The sequence below is a fragment of the Gossypium raimondii genome, chromosome 12 (assembly GCF_025698545.1).
Source record: "Gossypium raimondii isolate GPD5lz chromosome 12, ASM2569854v1, whole genome shotgun sequence".
Classification (NCBI taxonomy): domain Eukaryota; kingdom Viridiplantae; phylum Streptophyta; class Magnoliopsida; order Malvales; family Malvaceae; genus Gossypium; species Gossypium raimondii.
In genome coordinates, this window is record NC_068576.1 from 33,432,692 (window position 1) to 33,451,626 (window position 18,935).

The 18,935-nt window shown below is 34.1% G+C and overlaps 2 protein-coding genes across 3 annotated transcripts; one reads left to right on the forward strand and one right to left on the reverse strand.

Moving 5' to 3' along the window:
- Positions 1 to 4,936: 4,936 nt before the first annotated feature.
- LOC105763713 (uncharacterized) lies at positions 4,937 to 5,962 on the reverse strand. 2 transcript variants are annotated; one of them, XM_012582040.2, is made up of 2 exons: positions 5,655 to 5,962; positions 4,937 to 5,293 (listed from the first exon to the last, which is right to left on the reverse strand). In XM_012582040.2, the coding sequence occupies exons 1-2, from the start codon at positions 5,875 to 5,877 to the stop codon at positions 5,064 to 5,066; spliced, it is 453 nt and encodes a 150-aa protein (XP_012437494.1). In that variant the 5' UTR covers positions 5,878 to 5,962; the 3' UTR covers positions 4,937 to 5,063. The 2 variants fall into 2 exon arrangements, with proteins under 2 accessions (XP_012437494.1, XP_012437493.1); XM_012582039.2 differs by having other exon boundaries at positions 4,937 to 5,314.
- A 1,281-nt stretch (positions 5,963 to 7,243) lies between these two features.
- Positions 7,244 to 10,147, forward strand: LOC105763714 (ATP synthase subunit O, mitochondrial). The gene is made up of 6 exons (XM_012582041.2): positions 7,244 to 7,433; positions 7,779 to 7,826; positions 8,104 to 8,347; positions 9,198 to 9,310; positions 9,673 to 9,759; positions 9,849 to 10,147. Exons 1-6 carry the CDS (start codon positions 7,314 to 7,316, stop codon positions 9,975 to 9,977), a joined length of 741 nt encoding a protein of 246 aa, XP_012437495.1. The 5' UTR covers positions 7,244 to 7,313; the 3' UTR covers positions 9,978 to 10,147.
- The last annotated feature ends 8,788 nt before the right edge of the window (positions 10,148 to 18,935 follow it).

The following is an 18,935-nucleotide window of genomic DNA, read 5'->3' on the forward strand; positions in this document are numbered from 1 at the left end:
TCTAAAAAGTTCAAAAGAAAGTGGTTGTTCGTTTTTGACGAGGTGGATGACCACCTCCGGACGTACTAACGTCTAGAGTGCAACTACTGCAGTAAAAGATATATATCTATGAGGAGGTATCCATAAGTATACAGGTCCAATTGTAATATAGTTACAATGGAGTAGGTGAGTACTCCGAGGATCGTACTCAATGGAGGCTAGTGTTAGATCAATTTTAACCTAAACACCAAAAGATCTAATTAGTACTCAAAATAAGTTATAGTACGAAAATATAAATAAAAGGAGTTTTTAAGATTTCTATAATAATAAAATATAATATAATAAAGAAATAAATATCAAGAGATTGAAAAGTAAAATTAATCAAACCTGGTTATGAGTGATTAGCTAGCTTTAGTAATCTCCATCAACTATTGATTTGGGTTCTTCATCAATCAACTAGTCGCTATCCCAGCAGGGTCTTTTGATCTTCCACTAAAATAACGAGTTAGCAATGACTATTTATCTTCTGACCTCACAGTCCAGACCAGTTTGGGGTGAAGGGTGTTCACGGATAGGCCATACCAATTTTGGGTTAATTTCTACTTTGATGACTTCCTAAGGTTGTCAGGTCTAGGGTTTAGGTTCTTCCTCTCCCAAACAGTTGATCCATTGAGTAACCCTATAAAATAGCTAATAGATCATACCTCTACTCGCTAATCTCCCATAGAAGGATTAATTCCTTATGATTTTCATAAAAAATATAGAATTGATTTAAAGAGTAAATATGCTAAATGAATCGAAAGTATAGAGTTTAAGAAAAAGTCTGATTTGTATTAAGAATGAACGCGAATCCATAAAGTTTGATTGTCTCCACAAATCAGATCTCTCAAGATAAAACAAAGAACAAACTGAAAGTAAATCTAAAACCTAAGAAAAGAGAAAAACTAAACTAAAATTAAAAGAATATTTCTAAACTAAGTAGTTGATATCCATAATGTGTGACCAATGAGCCTATTTATAGATTTTAGGTGGTCGTCGTCATTAACCCTAGGTTAGCTAACATTCCCGGGCTTTATGTTTGATTGTGTAGACTGAAACACCACCTGGCTCGTGTTAATTTCCATCTAGAGTCGATGTCGCGACAAATCAAGACCTGTGTCGCAACATAGGAGTCAGTGTACTCCTCTTAAAGATGTCTTTAGGGGTATGTCGCGACACCCTTCAGCTGTATCGCGACGTCGAAGGCAGTCTTAGGATTTCTCCATTCTACTCCCTATGTTGTGACATTGAACCCTCCGTGTTGCAACATAGTGACCAATATCGGTTTAGCATACCTTCTAATGGTCTCCTGCACACTTGCAAAGTTCATTAGCTCACCCTTGGGCCTCAATCGACCCCTAAGGTCAATAAAAGACTCAATTTGCACATTTTATTGTCTTTAAGAAAACTTACTAAAACATAATTAAAACCTAATGAAAATGTTTGCTTTCAAGCTCTTAAAGTGTGAAAATTAGTTTAATATGCTACATCGAATTATGCCAGATCAGTGGACTACGTAGAGGCTGAGACGTTTTTGTTGTGGCTTGGAATCGACATCGAATCAGCAACATCTTTTCAACATTTTCAGTAAAGAAGGTATACTTTTAACCTTATTTCAACCCAATTCAGTCCTCATACACAGATCCTTGGCTGTGGATCACCAGGATATTTTTTTCCCTGTGCCACAGGGCGTACCGGTAGTCCCAAAAACAACAACTAAGGACATTTAAACACAAATAAACTTGACACAAACTCAAGACAAACCATGTTGCCAAGATAACATTTAGCCCTATTACGTGTCATTTATAACCATTAACAAAAATAACCAAAAACTACCAAAATGTGGGATGGATAGTGTGATTGTACTTCGACGAGATTCCAACCAATTGAGTCTTTCGGTGATCTACAAAACAAAGAAAATAACTACATAAGCAACTAGTGCTTAGTATAATGGAAACTTAAACTTACCGAACATACTATGTTTAAACCATTCAAGCATAATTTCAATAGATCATGAACATTCTTTTCTTTCCTATACACACCACTTTACAAGGTTAGTAGGTGTATCAAAGGACATAAAAATTCAACCAAAGCATGGAATATCTCATAATAACCATTTCAAATACATATTTCATCCATCAAGAACTTATAAAACATCCTTTTCAATTTAAGTACTTATATCAACATTTTCCATTTCATCTTTCAAGATTATAAATCATGTCATACACATGCATATTCATTTTAAACTTTAGTCACCTGTTGAACCAAATGAAATATCATCGGATACTCGAGAAATGCTCACACGAGCTGTGAATGTAACATGTAACCGTATATGCCCACACAAGCTGTGAAATGGGCTTGCTCACACGAGTTGTGGGTCGGGATGTTAAGCTATATAATGCTACTCACACGAGCTGTGGAGAATCCGCAACAAATGCAAAATCTCAACCAACAATAGGGCATCCGAGACTAGCACCCGAAACTGTAATAACCCCTAATGACATGTCATTTGTATCCTAAGTATTCATGAGGTTCAAATGGGACCATATTACATATCCAAATACTTTAATTTCATTTCATTATACCTTTTCAAAAATACTTCCATGAAATATACATTTTTCAAACACACCATTCAATTTGATTAACATCATAATTTAATCCATATAACAAAATATCATAACAACTATCAATCTAAACTATACATAGCATAAATATTTATTAGCATTTCATTCAAAATAGAAAATACTAAATTTAATCCTTATACGAACTGACCTCGACTAAAACAATTGCAAAAACAAAGTCGACAACTAGTCCGGAACTTTAACTTTTCCTCAATTTAAATTTGGTTGTTGTGTTTCTCGATCTAAATAGTAATTTCATTCAATTAATACCATTCCAGTACTTAAATATGCAGTTTTATACAATTAAGCCATTCCCTTATCATTTTACAAAATTACACCAATATTTTAACTTTTATACAATTTAGTCCGTAAACCCAAAACTCACAAATTAACCACGATTAAAGAAAACTCATGCTAGTTGACTTTTACCTAGTCCCTAATCAACCCACTTTTATCAAAATTTCACTAAAATTCCATGAAAATTTCCTATTTTAAAAATTTAATCCTTAAACATTAAAATTATTAAAAATTACTTAACAAAATACTTATTCATCTATCAAGTTCATGAATCTATCAACTAAGTTAAAAAAACACTTCAATTCCATCAATGAAATAATTTAAAACATTTAACAGTTTTACAAATTAACCCCCAGTTAGCTAGATTAAACTAACACGAACTCAAAAACAAAAAAAAAATCATTAAAAACAGATAAATTTTACATACCATGCATATAAAACAAAGGTTCGCCGATTGTTCTCATTCTCCCATGGTGATTTCGGTCAAAACCATTTAAGGAAGAAGATAACATTTACTTATTTGTTTATGTATTTATTAAATTAATTATTAATTTACCCTTTAAGAATTCAACTTAAATTTTATCCATACAAAGTCCATAACCGTCCATTTCCTATTCACATGGTAGACTTACTAAATAAATACCTTAATTCACATTTTCATAACCATTTGACATCTTTAACTAATAAAATTTAACTTTTATAACTTTTACGATTTAATCCTTTTACTTAATTAACTAACTAAACATTAAAATTTTTAACGAAAATTTAGTATGACTTTATTAAATACTCGTAAACATTAAATTAATAATATTTACTAACTCTATTGTTGGAATTGTGGTCCCGAAATACTATTTCCGACAACATTGAAAACAGGCTGTTATAAGTGAGCTTGAACCAGCATGAAATAAATTGAGAGTGATGGAGTTTCAAGCTATTTGATGCGGAGACCTAGGCATCCCAATAGTAAGTGGTTGTTGGTTGAGCTCATGAGAAATTCTAATAGTCATTTATTAGCAACATTACGAACATTCAGATCCCATTATAAGCATTATTCAACTAGCACATGATCCTCTCGATTCACGGGGTCATTCTTAGCATAGTGTGAAGTATCTCTAATTCCCTTGACATATTTTGTCCCTCCAACTTCGAGTTAAGATAGATGATGTTGGGATGTGCAAGCTATTGCGAAGAGGAAAAAAAATTTTTGGCAGAACTTCTTCTAACCCTAAAAAATTTTCTTTAGAAGATGATTAATGATGTTTTTATTACTATGTATATTTAGAGACACATTTTGTAAGTACTTACTAACATTAATAAATTTGCTTTTTTGCTTTTATTATCACCGAGATTGATTCAGGGTTTCGTCGTCCTATTCATTTTGCTTTCATTTGCAATAAAATTAGTTTGGGATGTTTTTTGTGTTATAGCTTTTGTGTATGCACGTTTGTGCTTTAACATTTGTTGAATGGTCGTATTGCATTATTTCGAAAAAAACATACATGCTTGTGCTTGGGTAGGCAATTTTAGCCTAAATAGGTTGTAAGGTTTGTTCATACAATTCGCTTAGGCCTAAAAAGATAGTTTTATCATGGAAAAGTTGATATTGTCATCAAGGAGGGATGAAACCTTTTGCCTTGTCTTAGGTTGATTCTACCAAGCGAGATGATGCCTCTCGCCTTGGCTTTCGGTTAGTTCTACCAAGAGAGATGAGACATCTCACCTTAGCTTTCCTGGTGTAACGGGGGGAAAACCTTGACTTCACACCTTGATCTTTAGTTGATTCTATCAAGGGGGACAATACTATTCACCTTGACCTTCATGGGCATAAAGGGGACGAGACATTACACCTTAACCAATTCTTCAAAAGGGACGAGACCTTACACCTTGGCTTTCGATTGATTTTACCAAAGGGGACAGGATCTCACGCCTTGGTTTTTTTCTTTTCACATGCTAGATTGGGTCTTCATCACTCTTATCATTTATGCAAGATGAGCAAACGATGACAGTGAAAGAAATTAACTATGAGATTGAGATGCATGCGTCGTATATACAATGGAAGCATTTCTCAACTTGAACCTAGATTAATGTCAATGTGGTATTATACTAAACAAAAAATATAAACGGCATCTAATATAAAGTGAAGCCGTCATCGTATGAGACATGCCATCCACGAATACACGGTGGTGCATTTTCATCAAATTCTTGGCAGCAACTCCATCTTTTCTTCCAATTGGCGCGTCCAGTATTTGGTCTATTATTTTCGTTATTCCATTTGTAGACGATGACTCCAGAGCCATCCGTCCAGTCTCCATCAATCCCCTGGTGTGGAGGTGCCAATGCAAATAATCCTTTCTCTCCTGCAAATTTTTGCAATGACTCTAAGCTTTAATTAGTCAAGGAATGGAACGGAATGGGACTGACTCTCTGCTTAGGAAATTAACTGATTCATATACATACACAACCAGATCAATTAGCAAGTGGAAAACATATACATGTAGCTAGGAAACACCATCGTTGATTTTAATTCTGTGATCTGATGGACTTTAACTGGGATTTAAGATATTTATAGCAAATATTTCTATTGGATCTCAAGGATAAACTCTTTGTTATTCCTTCCTTTTTATCATAAAATTAAGAAAGAATATGAATATGATGATAGAAAGAAAATAACTTGTTTGTGAGTTGTGACATATACAATTGATAAGATGAATAATATACCAGTGGCATGGCCGTGGAAGGAGCATGAAGTAGGGGAATTATCTGCATCAGAGTAGAGGGTTTTGCACCTTAAGCATTGCCTTTTTGCTTGGAATCCAGATACTCCGTTCGGTTTTGTTTGATCTGAATCCGAAGATAACTTTATTTTAACAAAGTCGAGAGCCTTTAACTGACGGTTGCAGTTGTAGATGAGGGTTTGAGAGATGCTGTATGCCAAAACCATAACTTTCACCTTTTGCCCTCCCTGTTTGTTTCCGTTTACCGTTTAGTATGGGTTCTCAATTATGCGGTGACTTAGGACTTACTGAGATTCCATATCTACTGGCCAAGAAAAGCAGAGATATAATATTTATCCATTTCCATATAGCCACGTAGCCCATCCCATGAGATTATAAGGTAGAAGGCCTGTCTGTCTAAGACTAACTAGATCAAACTTCAGTTGGAGGATGGAGAGTCCAAAAGACCAAAACATAGCCCATCTTACACTAGGTTTGCTTGCTTCTTTTTTTTTTTTTAATCTCATATTACAATATCATTATAGTACTTAATTTAATTATCGCTTTACATTAACAATAAGTAAATGCACTGTTGATCGGAAAAATTATGAAAAAGTATGATTTGGCAACGGAAAAGGTATGAAAAAGTTATATTTTGCATAACCATCGTAGTAAATTGTAATGGTCTTTAGTATAAGTAGGCGATATATTGAACTATTTAGGTTTTTCTTTTGAAAGTGATACTTTACATAGTATAGATGTTGACTTCATATTAGGTGAAAATTAAGAAAAGAAAACATATTATAAAAAATAGATAAAAATAAAGAAAGTTTTGACTAAATGATGAAATTAAGGTTTTAATATTATAGTGTTTCTAGATTCAAGTTGCATGATATATAGATTCTTTTCTAGATTTATTCAAGATTTAAATTGATTTTATAGATTTATATAAAAATATAAAAGAAACAAAGACACCATTATAAATAATATTTGTTAACTTTTAAAAAATATATTTTAGTTATTTTAATTGATTTATGATACCAACACAATCAATAATTTAAATGTATTATAGAGATATAAAATAATTTTATGCAATGCATTCGGTCATGAAATAAATATACGAGAATTTGATATTCTAAACACTAAATACCATTCTAATTAGGAATCATCACTAATCATTTTAGATTTGGTACAATTACTCAACTATTAAATCTATTTAAACTAAGTTATGCCACACTCATATTTTATAGAATAAAATATATATAATAAATAAAATTAAGACCAATATCTGAAAAATATATAAATCTTAATCATTTATCTATTTTGTGATTTAATTATAAAATTATTGAAATATATAATTATCTTTACAATAAAATTAATTATTTTAGATAAATTAATTTTAATATTTTTATCAGCTGATTGATTCCGTTTAACTCGCAATATCGAGGAGATTATAGTTTACCACGGGACTGTTGAGCCTTTTCGTTCGGCCGTCAAGTTAAGATGACACAAGTACTATGAATAACGGAGATGAAAGTCATATGAAGCCCAGCCCAATTCCAAGTCCAGTACATCTCACCCTCAGGCTCAAATACACTCTCCCTCACTTCCCACGCCAAAGCGATCTCCAGAATCAACGTAAGAATTAGGGTTGTGTTTAGAAATGGCGATGGCAGCGCGCATCAGATCCACTCTCCCTCTCTTTCACAGGCTTTTGAGATCCGATTCCCTGCCTTCTCACACTCCCAGAGCTGCTCTTCACCGAACTCTACTTTGCCCCGAGGTAATTGTCATCTCTCATCGATTCCATTCTCTATTTTCTATTATATATTTTATCCTAGTTCAGTCGCACCTTCTTTTTTCCTATGTGAGGTGATCCGAATCTGATTTAGGTTATATTTTCGTTTCTGTATATTTATTTTCTTTGCCTTTGCTATTCTGCTACTATTATGATTTCGTTGTCAGAGAAGATGAGGATAGCCAAATTGAATGCTTAGGGAGAATGGCGCATATTTTTATAATCTTATCATCGGTTCCTTTTTCCATGCATTTCACGGCAGTGTAATTGTCGAGCTGAATTTTAAATTGTTTACTCTCTGGTTGATTTCTCCCATTGTGTTTCTTACAGCTGTCGAGGAAATATTCCACTTCTCCGAAGAAGGACGAGAATGTTAAGGTGCCTTGGTAGTTTCTTTTGTTTTCTATGAATTCATGATAGTTATGATATACATATTTTGGCTAGTCGAGGCGCATGCTTTTGAACAAGTTCATTGCCCCATTTACCTTTCCTTGGCTTCTAAAATGAATTCTGATAATTAGAGACCTTTTTGTGAGAAAAAGGTCGGTTGCTGATCTTTAGGTCTTTCCTTGGGTTGTAAAAAGGCTCAAGGTGCAATTAAGTTAAATTTAAATGGGTTCTAACTCTGTTCTGTTGGTTCTTATTGGCATTTTAGGTGCCTTTGGCTTTGTTTGGTGGATCTGGAAACTATGCATCTGCACTGTACCTTGCAGCCGTAAAAGGAAATGCTCTGGACAAGGTTGAGTCTGAACTTCTTGACCTTGTTCAGGCATCAAAAAACAGTCAATTGTTTTCTCAATTCACTAAGGACTTGTCAGTACCTGCAGAGACACGGGTCAAAGCCATTAATGAGATATGTGGCCAAGCTAAATTTTCAGATCTTACAAAGAACTTTTTGGGTATGGAAACTGGAAAATAGATTGACAAAATTTTAGGGTTGTGAAATTGAGACTGTGTGAAATTGAGACTCTGTAAGACTACCTGGTTTATTCTTGATGAACATAAGTGTCTGATGGTCCAGTAAAATGCGAAACATAAGGTGCTCAGAATGCTTGATAGTTTCACTTAAGAATGGGCCACAAGTAGCTACTCATATTTCTGCAACTGATGCAGGAAATCTAGATTTTTATTATTGGCATGTAAAAGCATAGGATGATTGAGGCATAGTGTAGAAGAGTTGTCAAAGTGTATGATAGCAATCCACATTGTGCAATGAAATAGCTTGGGATATTGTGGATGACGTTTTTCGGGTGCTTTAGTTGTTGTGTTATCTTTCTGTTTGTGTTTAACCAAATCATGTCTTAAATATTGTGCTCTAATTACTTTTGACCTATGGGCCATCTGGTCTTCTTGTCATTATAGACAAATATGGAACACCTTTCACTGATGCTTGTATTTTTATTATTGTTTTTCCTGTTTTTCAGACTTCTTTTTCCCTTTAATTTTGTCATTGTTTTTGGTCTAAAGGATTCTTCCTGACCTATATAGGTTTCATTATAGTGTTTTCCTGTCTGCTATAATTTGCAAACAATAATTGTTGCAGTATGCTTACTTTGTATGATATTCAATTCCTGTTTTCTTTATGGCCTTTCACCAGGCGTTTGTGAGTTTGTTGGTTGTGGCTTTGCCTGTACTATAGCTGTACTTGCTTTTCTTTCTCATCAATGCCTTTGTTTCCCTGATAGCTCCTAATTTGTTGTTTTTAATGATTAAATACCTCTCTGAAATTTTTATATTTATCCATGCTAGTTATACTAGCTGAGAATGGAAGGCTAAGACATATAGAAAGCATTGCGAAGAGATTTGTGGAGTTGACCATGGCTCATAAGGGAGAAGTGAAAGCTTCTGTCACAAGTGTTATTGTAAGTTCACTTTCAAGTAAAGTTTTCTGTAATATCACTTGTATCACCATTTGAAGCAAATATTGTGTTCTTAAAGTTGAAATATAAATAGAGCTTCTTTTTGTCCCTTTGAAGGAAAAGATTGCAGGCTAATAGTGAAAAGCAATCAAGTAGACACATGAAATTTTGGTTCAATTATTCATTTTATACCGGTGCTCTTAATCTCTTGATGTCTTTGTGATTTGCAAAATTCATTTCCTTGACCTATAAAAGCCTACTTGGCTGCTTCCCGAGTGTTAAGGCTCTGAGAATTTGGAAGTCATCTTGTTTGGATTTATATTGTCCTTCTGTTTCTCATTTTAATGGCTGTCATTCTATGCCAGCCCCTTCCTCCTCAGGAGGAGAAGGAACTAAAGGAGACCTTGCAGGAAATAATTGGACAGGGGAAGCAGGTTAAGCTGGAACAGAAGGTATGCAGTTAGTTTCATCTGTTTCTAATTTTTGTTCTTTTTTTTTCTTTGGTAGAATGATGCTGTAAATATTTTCTTGCTTGTGCCAGATCGATCCTAGTATTCTTGGTGGGCTTGTCGTAGAGTTTGAGCAAAAGGTATTTGACATGTCCATTAAGACTAGGGCACGACAGATGGAGAGGTTCTTGCGTGAGCCTATCAACTTTGGTTCCCTCTGAAGGATGTTATAACCGCCAAGTGACCATTTCAGTTTTCTTGTGCACCAATTGGGTTATTCCGTGAACTCAAAGAATAATTAATGGTCTTTTTGTTTTGCCTCTGTTTTCTTCTACTCTTGACATTATATGATGGAATGCATCCATTCACAATAAAAGAAACTTTCTCGGCATTTATTATTTTTTATCTGGGAAAATTACTAAAATACCGTTTGTATGGCTTTTTGTGTATGGTTGCTTTGACTTATATGATGGAATGCATCCATTCACAATAAACGAAACTTTCTCGGCATTTATTATTTTTTATCATAAATGGCCCAGATATTTAAAAGCTACACTTTGACTCACCTGGACAGATAAATGCAGATATATTTGCATTACCTATTATGTATTATGCTTCTATCCTGTTTCCTGTTTCCTGTTTTGTTTAGTTTTTTTCAAGTGTTCATCCCACCATACAACCCAATGCCGAATGTGTTTCAATGCTCTCTTTACTTCTCTAGCTCTCTTTGCTTCTCCATGTTCCTCACGCGATGTATGTGCGTGCTGCTTAGCTTTGTTCACCACGGTTGCTACATGCCGCCAATGCGTGAGAACACATTTATTTGAGCTAGGGGTGAGCAAAACTCGATTCGACTCGAAAAAATTGAAAAAATTTTGAATTTCGAGTTAAACAAATCGAGTTATTCGAGTTAATCGAGTTATTCGAATCAACCTGAATTTTTTTTTCGAATTTCGAGTTCGAATCGAGTTGAGTTTTCGAATTCGAATAACTCGAATAATTCAAATATCAAACTATAATATTTTATATTTTTACCTCAAACTCCCAAACTTTTTTACTTTTCCCTCAAAATTTTTACTTCTTCTCACTTTCTCCCCAAAACTTTTACTCCCCTCCCCTTCCAACCCTCCAATCTACCCAAAATTCATTTCCCACCAAAATTTTACTCTCCCATTTATTTTTTCTCAAAATTTTATTCCCAAAAACCCTCAAAACTTTTTATTTTCCCCCAAAATTTTTACTCCCTCCCACTTTTTCCTAAAACTTTTATTCCTTCCCATCTCACCTCTCATCTATCCCAAACCCTCCCTCCAATTTTTTAATATTTTCCTCCAAAATTTTACTCCCCTATTTACTTTCCTCAAACTTTTATTCCCAAAACTTTTTATTTTTCCTTAAACTTTTACTTCTCAAAGATTTACTCTCAAATAAAAATTAAAATTATCCAAAAAATCACTAAACATAAATAGTAATAATTTTATTTATATCTACTATTTATATTATTAAATTAAATTTCACATTTTATATTATTTATATTATTGAATTGTTTAGTCATATTGAATATTTATATTAAAATTAAATTATTAATTATGCCATAAAATATTCGTGTTAAAATTTTATATTGGTATCAATTTCACATTTTATTTTTAAAATCACTTTTATTAAAAATCATATTTTCACATTTAATATATTTTTAATTCTAAAATACATAGTGACAAGAATCAAGATAATTGAAACAACTAAGCAAGCAAAGAAGCTAACCAATATTAAAAAATTAATAAATAAATTATGAAATGATGAAAGTTAATAAAAAAATTGATTAAGGTGGACAAATTTTATTACGATGGGTGACAATGGTTACAAGGACCCAAAATTATTTTTTAAAATTTAACTCGAACAAATATATTCGATTCGTTTCGATTCCAATTCCATCTCACTCGACTCGATTCGAGAAAACTTCAAATAAAGTTAGGATGATAAAATGAGATTTGAAAACTCGATTAACTCGAAAATTTTTGATTTGATTCGATTCGATCGAATGCTCACCCCTAATTTAAGCAGATAAAGGTGATTTTGTGACCAAACGGTAGAGCTTATTCAATGCAGGGGTGTGCTTCACTAAGATGGGTTGAGTAGGAAGTTTCTTGATTATTTCATATATATATATATGTGCGCTCGCGTGTATATACCAATAACAATGTGTGTAACAGAACCAGGATAGGCGTTTTTTTGTTGTCTAACAAAGTAGTTTGTTGCTTGGAACAACCTTACAAAGCTGAAAGCATATTTTTCCTGAATGGGTTTTTTTTCTTTTAAGGTACTTGACAAAAAATATTGACATCTGTTAGTGCCAATGAACAATAGTGTGAGTCGTTGATGCCCACTTAGCCAGTCTCTTAATTTCTGGATCCAGTAGATGTGTGCTCTGTTCAGAACTCTGGTGAATTAAACTAGTTAGGGTTCAAATGTCTAACATCAATGATTTTAACTTCCAGTGCATTGGGTCTTTCTTGGTAACAATTCCTCTCCATCTATTGTTTATAGAGACAATCGTTCCATTGTTAACATGTATGGTTAATTTGTAAAGTACTTGGCTCATAAGTAATATATACCTTGAAGCTTAGGTTCTGCTTCAAAAGTTACCCCCTTATAAGTGGGGATTTACGTCCTCTATGCATTGACAACCCGAATAGTAAGCTATTGTTGTTTTTCACCGCGGTTCTTAAGCATCTCCTTACTTAACAATGGGGATTCCCACTAGTATTAATGGTATTTACTACGATGTTTCTCTACAGCGGCTGGGTTCTAATTGATAATAATTACAAATGTTTCACAAAAATACTAGGAATTTGAATGGAAGCTTCCAAGTGATTTGAGAATCACTATCTTCAATGTCACCATCTGTTTACATATAAAGATGTATGCCTCGTTTACACTCAATGTAACACCTAGTTTTGGGATGGATTCTAAATTTGGCGAGTAAACTAGAAGTAACCTGAGTGGCGTAGTGATATCCGCCCAATTGTTGTTATGGCATATAGATCAGACGCATAGTAGGTATCGGATTGTTAAGCGATGCTTGTTTTTAGAATGTATTAAGTTATAAAAAGGAAGGGATTTGGTAAGAGTGTTGGAGATTTCTACCAAAGGTATTGTACGCCCAGTTTATTGAGTAGTAGTGCTAGTTACATTCCAACGAAGTAGTTAGAAAGGAACAAAAGGGACGAACTAGGAATATAAAAATATTGGGTTTTTATTTATAGCTGTAAACCATTTATAAAGATAACTTTGATAGTGTGTGACACATGGTAAGTTCCAAGAAGAGCTTGAGTTCTTTATATAGATATTTAGGTTTAAACAGAGGGAGTTTTCTTCTTCCTTCTTTAAGAAGTAATGTTGTCTAGGCCTAAAGGAACTCAAAGTCTTTCCTTTTTTCTCTTGAGTTAAAGTTGTAAATTTGGATCTTTACCAGTGATTACACCACGTCGAGGTAAGATTTATAACTCTACATCTTGTATTGTGAAGAGTAAATCTATTAGACTTGGTAGATCAGTAAGATAAAAGATAAAATGACCCTGCTTGGGGATTTCTAGTGTTAAAAATGGTGGAAAAAGGGGTATATGAATAGGTCTTAATGGGCTTCCTTGCTTTGTAGAAATAGTTGCTGCTGATTGCACAATAGAAGTCTAGATTCAGAGCTTTGAATTGCAGCAGATGAGAATCAGGTGAGTCTTTATACTAACTCTTGTTTGTATAATGATGGTACTCGTAGATCTGTAAGAGAGTGGCTGAAAGATGATGTTGTAAGCCTTGAAGTTACATTATGCTATGTTTGTGACCTTGTATGTGATTACTGAAGTATGTCTATGACTGTGTTAATGTTTGTTGAGAATGGTATGCATACTTGGTATAGATCTGTTGAGCTCAAGTAAGTCGGTGTGAAGTATGGTTTCATCGGGATGTCTGGATTATGCGTATAAGTCTTAGTTTTATGCTACTCGAAATGTTCTGATGAGAGTGAGTCCCTAAGATAACCCTTGTGTGTGTATACTGGTTTATTCTAGATACTTCTGTAGAGAATCACAAAAACTATGAATTAAGATTAGAAAAGGGTATTACGATGAGTACGTTGATATATAAATGTTGGATAATATTTGCATGTATATTTTGAATGAATCTGACAAGTATTGAGTTTGTGATGAGAAATATAGAGTCTAAAATTTGACTGTAAGAGCATGTCTGAGATGTATGTTAAGTTTGGTGCAAATACATGAAAGGTCTATTAAGTGAATTTGTGTCTGTTCACCACGGTGGAGTCATAAAAGGGTCCGTCAGGACTTTAAACACGATCTGTGAAAGGAAAAGTCCATGGCTATGACACCATATTATGTTAGACCATAGCTAGGCTATGGCATCATACGGAAGAGAACTAAAGGAAGGTGATTACCTAAAGGGGCTTCTCTGCGTGACCCAGGACGATAAGTGTCACATTTGATAACTCTTGAAAAGAGTTATATTTCATGGCTTTAGACCTAACTAATTTCTTGTACTTGGGTACATTTAGTTGCATTTTAGGATATTTCATTAGTATTTTTATCATTGCATTAGGAGTTTGGACTGTATTTAAATGTTAGGTACTTTTAATTGCATGTGAAAGGGTTGTGTTTGGTGGTTTGGCATGTGCAGGATTTGAAGAAAGAAATAAAGGAGTTAAGGTTTGCCGAGGAAAAAGGTTGGATAGTTTGCCACCTTGTATGCCGTGGAAATTCAGGGAGATGATCGAGTCAACACTTATTGCAGACCAGTTTCAGCCCAACTCTACTAGTACCAGAAAAATCTGCCTAAAAAAGAGGAGAGGATATCATAGGCTGTTGAAGCTATTCTATGAAGAAAAAGCCTATAAAAAGCTGAATGAGGAAACCCTAAGTGTGGAGATCCGAGGGCAACAACAGAGGGTAGGGACTGAATGGAGACGAAAAGAGGAAACTGAAGGCAGTCCCTTTCAGCCATCACGGGACACTGTGCTGCTGGATTGATGATTAATTTGGCGATAACCATCTTCCTAAGTTCTTCCATTATTTCTTATTCTGTTCTCCATAAATTGAATTTATCAAAACAATGTTGGGTGTTCAAACTTGAATTTTAATCGTCGACTCATGAGCTAAATCTCATAGGGTTGGGATTACGTGATGAAACTTTTATTTTCTTTAATAGTTGACGCATGTGTTTGATTTAATCTACTGTTTCATTCAATTGTTCTTATTTTCTAATTGTATGCGTACATTCCCTATACATAGATGAATGTGCAGTATGCCCATAAAACTGAATAGAATTCTGAAAAAGTTGGATTAGTTGGATCGTAATTGAATGATATGAGCAAGTACTCGACAAGTATTTGTAGTAGACTTTAGACATAGAGCAATGTTCATACGAAAGGAAGACAAAGCAATGTAGGGTACCGTGTTAAGGCCTTTAGACACATGCCAGGTAGCTAGAGATTTTGCTCTCGAAAGAAGCAGGTCACTTTATGTCTCTTCTAAGCAGTAGATTGAATACGATTGAGTTGAGACATTATTGAAAGTAAGGGCAGATTCTTAGTAATCCCAACCTTCCAAATCAACATTGTAGACCTTCTATCCATTGTCGCAGTATCTTCGCCATAGCACCTTTAGTTATTTATTTATTCGTTCACATATTATTCACGTAATTATTCTCGTCATTGCCATTACATATTTTTACTCTTACTTTGCCTTAGCATTTTCCCATACCAATCTGTATACAATTGCACTCATCATTATTATTTTAATCTATCACTGCATACTTAACTCGATTTTTCCATAACATTAATCATTATCATAACTTGACCATTTCTATACCTAATCTGATCCCTGTGGAGACAATCTCACTTATCACTTTATTACTTGATTTGACGTAGAGCTGCTTATGGGCCGCGCGGCCCGACCCGGCCAGACGGCCCGCCCGAAATATGGGAGGGTTCGGGTAAAAATATAGGCCCGAAATATGGATTTGGGCAATAAATAAATATATTTATTTTTTATTTTTTTTATTTTTAAAATATTTTTTAAATACTTTTTTAAAATTTTTTTATTTTTAAAATATTTTTAAAATCCTTTTTTTATTTTTTTAAATTTTTTTGGTGTTTATTTAAAAAATATGCCGGGCCGGGCCGGGCTCGGGCTTATGATTTTCTTTTCGGGCTGGGCTTGGACAAAATTTCAGGCCTATATTTGGTCGGGCGCCAGGCCCTGCCTAGGACACTGAGCCAAAAATTTTTTTGGGCGGACCAACCCTACCTACCATGAGCACCTCTAATTTGATGTGTATACTTGTACAATTCGCATATCATTTTACACGCAGCAACATCCCAAAATTCTAGTTGTTGTTATTTTATTAACAATCATTTGAAGTGGTTTAGTGGTTAAACACGTTAAGTAACTCCTAAATGAACCAAGTTTAAGTCTCCATGCTATCATCTTTTATTAAATTTTTAAACAAAGTTGGCCATTCTTCCCATGCAAAACCGTCCATTTTCAAGTGTTTAGTAACTCATTATTTTCAAAATTCCAAAGAGTAACTTCCAAAGTTAATTGTTGTTAATTCTCTCTAACATATTTGTCTCCTGTTGAATGCATTGATTGGATGAATGTAGACTATGTGCCGTCCCACCTACTCTCCCATCACTTTTGTTTTGTTTTGAATTTTGTTTCATCTTTTCTCTTTTTGCTTCTCCTTGATCACCACCTTGTGCTGCCCCTTTTGGTTGCTTCTCCTTGCCATTTTCTTTACTTTACCTTCTTTTGTTTCCTTGATCACCACCACTTCACCACCATAGCACCACTACACCACCACCCTAGCACCACCGTATCACCACCTTAAAAAAAGTTGTTTTCTTTTATAAATTTTCTCCTCTCTTCTTTTGATTATCAGCTATACTATTTATTTTCTTCATATTGTCGAATTTTACAATTATTTTTGGAGTGTTCTTCATCATATTGGTAATGAAAAGTATTTTTTTATTCTTCTATCTCTTATTTTCAATTCTACTTATCCTATTTTCTTCTCATGGTATTTTTATTTAATTTATTTATTCTTTTCCTTCAATCTTAGATCCTCACATCAATTCTGATCATCAACATTAGAAGTGGTTCTTTGGGGTCATTTGGAAATGAAGTGTAAGTGCTATGAGTTTGAGGAGTAAGTTGGTTTTGGTTAATTATTTTATCGGTATTAAGGGAATACTTAATAAATATGAATTCATTAGGTGCAAATTTTTACTCTTTTGGATCGGAAGTGTACAAGTTCAGTTAGGATTTACGATTTGGATAGCTAAAGGAGTGTGTTTTATTCAAGTTTAATATGTGATGATCTTGGATATGATTAACTAAATATTTTGTAAACATAAAATATAGCAAAAATATCATATGAGTGATTATGAGGATTTAAGGTAAGTTATTTTTACTTAAATCTTATTAGCATGTTATATTATGTGGTAAAATTTTGTGATTTTATTCTAATCTCATATTACATGATATCATGGCTTATATGTTCGTTTTGTAAAGAATGGGTTACCATGATTATTGATATTGGATTTCTATATGAATGCATGTTTAACATGCCTATTTTTTTGATAATAAATTTGCATGCCATGACGCATTACATGGGGTTGGGACACTATGTAAGGAGGAAGACGTGACAGTTTAATAATCTACAATTTTGGTGGTTTATCCACATATGTGTTTCAGCAGCTTGTCTGCGATTTTGGTGGCTTGATCAAAATTATATGTATTGGCAGCTAGTCTACAAAATTGGTGGCTTTGTCCACATATGTGCTGGTGTGTTTTGGATGGATGAGTTTTGGGGAACCCCTTTTGGTGTGTAGTGGTGATGGGTAGGATGTTTTGAAATATATGCATAAATATTTTTATAAAAATTTGCATTGACATAATCATGTGTATAAAAGTCTACAATTTTGATTAATATGTGTATAGATGTAACACTCTTAACTCGTATTCGTCACCGGAATAGGGTTAAGGAGCATTACAAAGGTTTACCGATCAGACTCAAATATTTCATATTGCTTCAAATTCATATAAGAAATTAGTGATAAATTTATCATATCGTCCCTTATATGAGCCTTCGAGGCCCAAAACATACATTAGAAACAAGTCGGGACTAAATCAGAAACTCAAAAGAATTTTTCGCGAAATTTCAAAATTTTCCAAGGTGTAGGGGACACACGCCTGTGTGGTGCTTTTATGAGAACTTAAACAGAAAGCTCTCTCTCAAGCACTACAATGGGAGGCTCATTGAGCCTTGTAACGGGAAGCTTATCCAGGCAATATAACGGGAAGCTCACAAAGAGCCTATAATGGGTAGCTCCAAAGAGCAATTAATGGGTAGCTCCGAAGAGCAATTAACGGGTACCTCCGAAGAGCAGTTAACGGGAAGCACCAGATAGCCATATAACGGGAAGTTCAAGCAAGCACTAACGGGAAGCTCACAAAGAGCCTTTAATTGGGAAGCTCACGAATAGCCATATAACAGGACGCTCATAAGAGCTGCGGTGTGCCCACAACACATGTGGGGTCACAACCGATTGGGATGCTGCAAAGAGCATTTAACGGGAAGCTCGCAAGAACATTATAATGGGAAGCTTGCGAGGGCTTGTAACGGGACGCTCTCTCGAGCTACGGTACGTCCGCAACATATGCAGGAACACTACCATTTCGGGAAACAGAACCCTGTATCCATCGAATCTCATTATCCAAACGAGACTTATTTATTTATCAGAGATTTTTAGTTACAAGATCAATTACATACACATATATGATATTTACACAATTTACATATTCAACACTCAATATAAGCATATAAATATACAGGATTAAGTTACATGAACTTACCTCGACAATTATTCGTGATTTGTAAACTACTAATCCGGTACTGTTTCTTTTCCACGATCTAACTCCATTTTTGATCTATCCAGATATGAAGCAAATATTGAAAAACCAGCTTAAACCCTCTTCAATGGTTGTTTTAGAACTGAAAAATGATGATGAAAATGCCTAGAATTTCAATTTCCCTTTTATTTCACTTAAATTTCCCTTTTACAATTTAGCCTTTATTTCACATCAATTTCTTGATTTTTCTATGCTTAT